The sequence below is a fragment of the Octodon degus genome, unplaced genomic scaffold (assembly GCF_000260255.1).
Source record: "Octodon degus isolate 3935 unplaced genomic scaffold, OctDeg1.0 scaffold00047, whole genome shotgun sequence".
NCBI lineage: Eukaryota > Metazoa > Chordata > Mammalia > Rodentia > Octodontidae > Octodon > Octodon degus.
Genome location: NW_004524623.1, coordinates 1,183,627 through 1,193,326, shown reverse-complemented (window position 1 = coordinate 1,193,326; position 9,700 = coordinate 1,183,627). Strand labels below are relative to the sequence as shown.

The following is a 9,700-nucleotide window of genomic DNA, read 5'->3' as shown; positions in this document are numbered from 1 at the left end:
GCAGAACAAAGTAAGTACTAATGACCCATAAGTGATACAAATCGTGATACAAACCAACAACCCCACCTGTTCCTCTACACCTTCCAGTTTCCCCTCTACTGTGGTACCCACAGTCAACTAGGATACCTACACCAAGGAGGAAACGGAGACCCCCCCAGGGCTGAAGAAGTCTGTCCCTTCCCAGATTCCCTCTGCCCCAGAACAAAGAGCCAGCTGAGACTTCAGGATGTTAAATCAATTCAATAAAGTTCCCAACTTTCTCTTTTCCTCATGCTTAAATATCAATGCTTTAAACTTAGAGCACAAAAACTGCTTATGGCTTTAGTACCACAGAACCCAACAGAAGTGAGAAGTCACTTACTCTCCCAGTTTGGCCCAGATGGCTAGAGAAACCCTTAGGATGATTTCTGAACCTTCAAAGAAGACTGAATCCCAAATCTTCAATACTGTGTGATTCGGAAGACAGGTGGCAAAGAGAGTCAGAAACCACTGCATGGTGAAGACGTTGGTTAGCGGGGGCTCGTAGCCACCTGCAACAAGACAAGGCAGTAAGTTCCTGCGAGCTGAGCACCTTCAGGACGTACACATACCCTCCCCTCTTTCAGTCTCCCACCCACCAAAATTGTTGTATTTTACTGATTGCTTTCTTCATTCAATTCCTGGCTCATTCCTCTTTTTTCTTATATATTTTTGGAAGAACATAGGTGTTTTTAATAAAATCTCAGTAACATGAGCTACACAATTTTTTTTAATAAAAACTCAAAAATCTTAACCTAGAACTTACTCTGGCTCTACCTATTTTTTTTTTTTTTTTTTTTTTTTTCTGGCTCTACCTATTACAGAGAACTGAATACTATGAAATATTTCCTCATCAAAAACAGAATAAAAAGAAAATATATTTTTGGCCTTGCAAAAGCCATCAGCTTCTCAAAAATTTTAAGCCTACTTTTATTCAAATGTGGCTAATAAGAATAAAACTATTCATTATAATTTCTTAAATTACATACATAATTATTACACTACAATGGACTCATAATAGAAATCACTAGCAGAAATTTAGCTAGAAAAATTCCAAAATATTTACACATAAAACAACCAAAATTTTTTAAAAAATTTTAATTTTGTTTTGTTTTATTTTTTGAGACAGGGTCTTGCTAAGCAGTTCAGACTCATGGTGATCCTCCTGTCTCAGCCTCCCCAGAGTTAGGATTACAGGTGTATGCCACCATGCCTAGTATGGTTCCCGGGATTCCAGGGCTGACACAACATGCAGTACTGGGTATCAAACCCGAGACCTTGCACTTGCCAGGCAGGCGCTTAGGCCAACGAGCTATCTCCCCAGCCCACAACAAAACATCCTGAACTAAATTACAGACAGTTTTGAAGAAAGATTTGTGGCCCAGTCCATTTTGAAATTTGAGAATTCATTTAAAGGCACAATGCTCCCTCCCATTTCCTGTGATAAGTGAGCATTATAATGAAATGAAAAATTTAAATTTTTAGACTAGTCATCCCTCTCAACTGTAATCAGTATGTACTCAAGAATAAGCAAAATAGGTCTGTTTTCCTCAACTCGTTTTCTTCTTCATTATCTTTAAAAACATTAACTCAGAGACTTAAATCAGAGGTTATTTTCCACAGCCAAATACAAGGCATTTGGGAGACATTCAGCAACTCAGTAAAGTGTGTCTAACGACAGGAGAGGCCTCCCTGGCCTGGTGGACCTGTAGCATTGTGGAGTCCACACAGCTGTACAGTTACACTGCACTGCAAATTAGAAGATATTTAAATGGTTTAAAGAAACGGTGGAGACACCCATCTGCTTAAAATTTCCTCCGTATTTTAACCAAAGATTAGATCTTTAAAATCTTTCACTATGTTCCTACATTTAAATGTGTGGGTTAGACAAGACTATGAGAACCTGGTCTACAATAGGAACTGGGGACCATGTGCAGGAAATCCAGCAAACTTCTGACCTCTTTTGTTTTTTTATCCAGAGCACAGCTGCAGAAGGGCATATAGTAGGTGCATTTACTTAACCCAACTGCTATCACAGCTACTCTTCTATAACCTTTTATTTATCTATTTACTTATTTATTTGTATTTTAAGGAAGGGTCTACATGGTGTTCAGGGTCTCACTACTAGATCAGACTCATACACTGATGCGCCTGTTTACAGCCTCCCAAGAGCTGGGATTAAAGGCGTGCACCACCATGCCCAGTCTCATTAGCCATCTCAGCACCGGATGGAACTCCAGCCCTTGTGTCTGCCTAAGCAGGCGTTTTAATCCGCTGAGCTATTTGACCAGCCCATAACCTTACAGTTATAAAATCAACCTACTCTGCTATAAAGACTTCTTGTACTGTACTAACTTAACTAGATAGTAAGGTAGGTAATCCATTCCTCCTCTAGAGTACAACATATCCTGTTGGTTGTTGATCTCGTACCAATGGCGTTTTAAGCTCTTGACCAGTTTCCTATCCATAACCAGTTAGAGGTTCAACATGGAGCTTTATTTATTTTCAGTTTTGTTTTTATGCTTTAGAAGTCTATTCTTTGTACCAACTTCTTACAACAGAAGTACCAGGAAATCTGTATTTCCGCTCAAGTTTAAGCTTACAGAGTAGAATCAGAGAAGCCAAGTATTTTCAAAGATATAACAGTGATGAGTCATCTCTACCTCCACTTTCTTTGTTTGCAGTTCTTTGAAGAGCATCCAGGTGCTGAGATAGCTCAGGGAGCTTCATTCTCAAGAGATCCCTGAAGACAGCCATATCCACAGATAATGCTCGGAGGTTATTGACAAAATAGCTTTCTGGAAGTACCTTATCAATCAGGTAAATCATAATCTGAAGACAAAGATAAAGAACAACAGCGTTTCATAAGGAGTGGGAATCCAACATTTCCTGAAGAAAAAGAATGTATTCAAATAGAAAAACACATCTGGCCACAACACAGTATCCTTTACATGTATCGATTGTTATAGGGTCTCTCTACACAGCTTGGATCATCAGTGATCCTCCTGTTTTCAGCCTCCCCAGTGCTAGGATTACAGGCGTGTGCCACCGCGCCTGGTCTCAGTGGTCGGCTCAGCATGCCAGGGGCAGGGCCAGCACAGCATGTGGTAGCAGGGATTGAACCCCAATCCCTGCACTTGCCTAAACAGGCACTTAGTCTGCTAAGCTATCTCACCAGCCCACATCCTTTAAATATGTCAGTATCAAATGTTCTGGAGTTTTCAAAGCTTACCTACACCCTGTGTAAGGAATGAGTGGTGGCATAATTATCTAAGTAACTCAGACCTAAAATCTGCTATTTCAGATTTTTAAATGGGTTGCCACACCTGAGTTCACCCCATAAGTAGCTATGATTATACAATCCTCAGCCTTACTGAGGCTAGGGAGAAAATTGAGAAAGCACAAGGAGCCAGCAAGGGCTTCAGAACTGGCTCCTGAGTGTCAGGAGTTTTATATCCTCCATGAGCTGGCCTGTCATAAGACACCCACAATGATGCAGGCCTTGACATTTACTACCCATCAACCTGGGTTATTAGTGCAACTGGTAGCAAGCCCTGTCCATTTTCCTTCCTAGGAGAATGCAACAAGGCTTTGTTTGAACTAACAGAGCCTTTTTAAAAATCTGCATTTCTTTCATAAGATTGCTACACAAATTCCTCAGATTCGTATTTTCATTTCAACCTTTCTGCTTGTACTGTCCTTTCTTAAAATGCAAGGAACCACCAGGACGGTCGAGCAAAACACACACCAGCTCTGTATCTTCTCCCCCAGTCTTTTTCCTGTTGGCGGGCATGCTCTCTCAGTATCCCACTCCTTAGAGACCATCTCAGTCCCAAGAGGACCAGGAAAACAAAACTAAGAGCAAAATCATAGGCTGGGACTCTCGCAGATCAATGGGAGAGCACTTGTCTACCATGCATGAAGCCCTGGGTTGAATCCCCAGTACCTCAAGAAAAAGAAAATCAAAGCTACATTACCAAATCTTTAATTTAATAAGAAGTGGCTTTTCTTTTTATTAAAGATCCCCCTTCCCCAAACTTCCTCGTCCTACCTCCTAACCTGAACTACTCATTTTAGCTTTTCAACAGAACAGTTCCTATTTTAAGTCATAAAAAATAAAAATCAGAAAAATAAAGTCATAAAAATGACACAGTGAGGGGGGAGACAAAGGCTGAGAGACTATATGCCGGTGGAAAAGTACCTGTCTCACACTTTCTGATTCCCACAATACCACAAAATTCTATTTTTTTAAAAAAGTTATCTTTTAACCCTGCCAAGCACCCATTTTCCCCTCACTCAGCAGCTCATAATTTCTACTTTTAGGATTCTAGTTTTGAATGCAAGGACAGACTCCTGAGAAGGCCCTTCTGAGGCCGTTGCTCTAGTGAGCAGGTCTCAGCCTTTTGTTAGGAAGAGCTGGGCCTGGTCCACACATCATCCACACCTGGAACACAGGGTCCAGCAACAGGCAAAGGAGGACGCTCAGCCCATGTGGAGGGAAGAGGTGCCAGGTGGGACACGCAGGTTCTCCATAGAGTACCCTGGTAGGAACCCAGTGTTCCACAGCTCAGGAGAAAGGGGATTTAGAGGATCATGAAGCAAAGCTTCCAGGTGATAGTCCACAGATTACTGTGCTTTTCACCTAAGGAGAAGTTATATAATACCATGAAAATACTTAACTCTTTATTTAGAAATTATGAGCCCTCAGGACTACAGGAAAACAAGGAACATATTTCTTCACTTAGCCTAGTGAGTCTCATGACACAATAAATGTCTCAGTCTAATGTCATCTCAAAGTCTAGTGTTAAGACCTCAGAGCCAGCTGGCTCACTCTACCCACTACTGAATTGCAAAAGCCAAATCTTACGTCTTACAAATAATAATAATACATGACAGGAGAGCCTATGCTTAGCAAGCCACCAGAAATACTTGAGTGCCAATGAGGAGGGACACGGACACCCAGTCGCCTCGGCACCAGAAGCCTCCTTTGCATATTAAATGCCTGTGTGTTCCTAAACAGTGATGGTGGACATCTCTCAATGGATGGAACTTTTTGGTTGGAGGCACTAATAAAGAATAGTCAGCATTCCAGCTTTGTCTAATCCTCCTTCTTGCATGAATTTTTAGTTTCTCAAATATCACTGAGTCCTTTCATGGTTTGATTGGCACATACACCCCCTTCCCCAAACTTCCCCGTCCTACCTCCTAACCTGAACCACTCATTCCAGCTTTTCAACAGAACAGTTCCAATTTTAGTCATAAAAATGAGACGGGGGGGGGGGGGGGGGGGAGGTGTGGCTGAGAGACTGAATAAACAAAATTGCTTAATTTAAAATGGCTTAATTTTGAAACATTTGATTTTATTCATCGCTGATATTTGATTCATCACTGCCTCTCTCTTCCCAACCCCTACTTGGTGAGCAAATAGCTTCAAAGCTGTTTCCTTAAATACATAAATGAGAAAAATGAGAGGGTGAATGCTGACTTAAATCATGTCAAACTGGATTTATTTTTAAATCTATCATGATGCGTATAAAATCGGGAATAATATTTGTTTATTTTTCCATATTGCATTAGTCAGTGGTTGAGAATATCACTGAAGTATTCACTATACTCAGAGTTGGGTCACAAAGACCAACTATTCAACCCATACATCACAAACATCATAAATAGCACCAGTTTAAAGGTTCAGACATGAACTGGCAACCCACACTGCCCTAAGCGGATAAGACCATCTTGCGTCAGAAAGGCCTTGTTTCACGTAAAGATTACTGTTGGCAACTCACCCACTCACCTTCAGACCCCCAAGCTTACCTTACTAGTGTTCCATCTTAAAGTGGTTCCAGAACTGCACACAGGTCTGAGGCATCAAATATTAAAAGATAATGATACAAGTCACCTCCATAACTTCTCTCCATGCAAACTTTTTTTTTTCAATACCGCAGATCAAACTCAGGACACTGCACTTACCAGGCAGGTGCTTATGCCACTTAACTATCTCCCTGGCTCCTCCATGCAAACATCTTTTATAGATACCCACGGACCTCCTCTTCCATACCTTTCCCCAAATATGAAAGAGTAAAGCAACCACAAAGGACAGCCCAAACAGAATTAAATGTAAGTAGCACAAGAGACAGGTTCTAAAATGACCCTCAGGGATCCCTACCTCACACCCTTGTGTACTTGGTAACTCCTGTGGCCCTACCTTCTGAGTATAAGCTGGACCTGGTGATCACTTCCAATAAACAGAATATAAAAAAATCATGAACATCACTTCTGATACATGGCTGCAAATCCGTAACAAACTCTTCTGCCCTGCTTGCTCCTTTTAACCTTCTTGCTCAATGCTGAGAGAGTCGAGCCTCCAGGCTATAAGGTGCTCAAGGGGCTTGTGTGACAAGGGTCTAAAAGAGGCCACCAGCCAACAGGCAGTAAAACAACTGAGACTCTCAGTTCAGCAGCCTGTGAGGAACTGACCGCTCCAGTAACCACAGGAAAGAACTGGACAAATGAGCCCCACCCAACCGAGGGTTCAATGAACCAATATTTTGAACACAAATATTTTGAATGCCACCGTGAGGTGACCTTAAGCAGTCTGATCTGCATCCAGACCTCTGGCTCAAAGACACATGAGGTAACACACGCTTGATGTTTTAAGCAGCTAAGATGGGAATCCAAAAATGGGTAACTAATACAATATTTAATTTGTTTTGGAAAGCAACTTGACTTATAAATCAGGCTAAAAACAATCATTCTCCTCACTGTTGGCAACCACGTGAGTCGGCCATTTGATATGGCCTCAGTTTGGGAGAGATGCTATAACAGGTGGTCACAAAGGAATGGAAAACACCTCGAGATGAGAGAGAAAGAGGAGAGGAGAGACTGTCACTCTAGAAGACATCGGTTCTCCCACCAGAGCCTGCTACTCACTTTCAGTGCATCCCCTTCATTGCCCTCCATCACTTCCAGAATGAGCGCGGCCAGGATGTTAAAGCCCTGGCAGTACCCCACGTTCTTGTTCCACCGAGCATAGGCCAGCAGCACACGCTTCAACACAACCCTGTCTTGCTCCGCCTCCTGGCCACAGTAAGAGCTACAGCCTGTCCGATGCAGGTCCTAAAAAAGGAAGGGAGGCACTTTTAAAAAGTATTTTCCTTTTTAGGGCCAGCGAGATAGCTCAGCGGATTAAGCAACTGTTTAGGCAAGCACATGGACCATGGTTCAATCCTCGATGTCCCATGCTGCGCCCCAGGGTGCGCTGAGCCAGCAACCGAGTCCAGGCATGGCGACTCACCCCTATAATCCCAACACTGAGGAGGCTGAAAAAGGAGGATTTTTTTTTTTAATTTTATATATTTGATACAGTGTCTCACTACACAGCTGATCCTCCTGCTTTCAGCCTCCCCAGTACTGGGATTACAGGCATGTGCCACCAGGGCGGGGCTGGCACAGCATGTGGTACAGGGATCGAACTTGGGTCCTTGTGCTTGTTAGGCAGGTGCTTAGATCACTAAGCTATCTCTGCAGCCCCTAAAATACCTCTTAATACTCCCTCCAAAAAAATAATGCCTGTTATTTGTCTACTCATTTAATACTTGTTCTTTTTGTATTTTAGGGAAGGGTCTACAGGGTGTTCAGGGTCTCATTACTAGATCTAGATCAGACTTGTAGTGATCTGCCTGTTTACAGCCTCCCAAGAGCTGGGATTACAGGCACGTGGGACCATGCCCAGTCTCAATCTCAGTCTCAGCACAATTTGGGGGTGGGGCTGGCACAGCAGGCCGGGGGATTGAACCCCCAGCCCCTGTTCCTGCCTGTAGGTGCTTTAATCTGCTGAGCTATTTGGCCAGCCCAATACAATTAAATTATTAACATAACTTTTATACTTTTTTTTTTTTTTAATTTTTCAGCACTGGGGATGAACATGCTACACAGAGCCTTGTACGTGTTACATCCCCAGCCTTGATTTTAGCTTTTAAAATGTATAAATTTATAAGTGCTTGCCTCGCAAGTGCAAGGGCCTGAGTTACATCCCCAGTTCCACAAAAAAAAATAAATAAATAAAATGTATAAATTATATACATGGATCAAATATTTTTTATCTTTTAGTTTTCTTTTCCCTAATGTTCTTAATATGCTGAAAGAGAATTTGCAAGAAGTTCATTCAGGCTAATTTTCTACTTACAGTGTTCCCAGAACATAAAAAGTGACTCTATTAACAAAAATATACTTAATTCATATAAAATGACAGTACGTACACATCAGTCATATATGCACACAAGTCATTTCAAGACATACAGAATAGGTGTTAATATTTTTCTGTTCTACAAAATTTTATATATACATTTATTTGTTTGTTTGAGATAGGGTCTTGCTATATAGTTCAGGCTGGCTTCAAGCTTGTAGTAATGCTTCTGCCTTAACCTCTTAAGTGCTGGGATTACAAGCCAGCGCCACCAATGCCCGCCTTCAAAACTACTACTTCAAAGTGACTGACTACAATGTACGTTATACTTAGCTATAAAAACTCTAAATAATATTAAAGAGTACAATAAAAATAGAAAAAATGTATTTCTACTATAGACAGAAAAATCACTCCATCCAAATTGTTTTATGAATTTATGTAAGAACAGAAACACTGGCTGTGCTTTAATATGCAATGAGGGTAATATCTATAATTTAATTACTGAGCAGAGTCTATGATTTTCGGGACCTAAAGTCATTTTCCTGACACAGCACTCACCCCAATGAGCAAACAGAGATCCTCTTAATAACATGATTATTATAAAATGTTCAGTGCTTTAATTCACAAGTTAAACAGAAAATACCTCAGATATGAAATGCTTGCCTCTGTAAAACCTGTTCTGAAATTCTACATGAACAACTGAAATGTGGGTAATGCAAAGGGTTTCAGAATGCCATGTGAAACGCTGTACTTTTTTTTATCATTGCACAGAAACAGATCAAGTAAGAACTGGAAAGTAGCTCATTTTAGTACTTCCTCCTTTAGAAAGTATATTCAAATATGCAAAACATTAGCCATCTTGTGGCGGCCAAAATGTAGATGAAACAACCTCTTTTTAAAATCCAAGCTTAGTATCACACTATAATCTACTCATGAAATAAAAAAACTGTGTGCTAAATGTTATGCAAGAGGATTATTCTGGAATCAAATGGAATCTGTATCCTTGGTTTTTAGCACCATACTCTAAGCCAATGTAATGTTCCAGGTAGGCGAAACACAGCTGTCTCAGACATAGCTGCCTCGAACTCTCAACCACCTGGTTTAAAATAGATCCATCAGTTGATCTAACTATATAAATTAACAGTTAAAAAGTTATCAAACACAGGGCTGGCCAAACAGCTCAGCAGATTAAAGCACCTGCAAGCAGGCTCAGGGGCCAGAGGTTAGATTCCTGGGCCTGCTGTGCCAACCCCACCCCTGGGGCACGCTGAGACGGGCAATTGAGATTGTGCATGGTGGTGCATGCCTGTAATCCCAGCCCTTGGGAGGCTGTAAACAGGAGGATCACTGAGTTCAATCTAGTAGTGAGACCCTGAACACCTTAAAATATTAAAAAAAGAAGTTATCAAAAACCCTAACAAGATGGGCTGGAGAGATGGCTCAGTGGTCTAAAGCACCTACTTGAAACAAGCTTGGCAAAGCACAGGGACCTCGGTT

The 9,700-nt window shown here is 41.4% G+C and overlaps 1 protein-coding gene across 3 annotated transcripts in view; it reads right to left on the bottom strand.

Moving 5' to 3' along the window:
* Tbc1d30 (TBC1 domain family member 30) overlaps positions 1-9,700 on the bottom strand; it is a 106,672-nt gene that overhangs the window by 28,894 nt on the left and 68,078 nt on the right. For all 3 annotated transcript variants that reach the window (XM_023716329.1, XM_023716330.1, XM_023716328.1), the window contains exons 6-8: positions 6,949-7,134; positions 2,682-2,850; positions 362-530 (exon numbers count right to left, since the gene is read on the bottom strand). In XM_023716329.1, the coding sequence (XP_023572097.1) occupies positions 362-530; positions 2,682-2,850; positions 6,949-7,134 (524 nt within the window). The remainder of the gene's footprint in view (positions 1-361; positions 531-2,681; positions 2,851-6,948; positions 7,135-9,700) is intronic.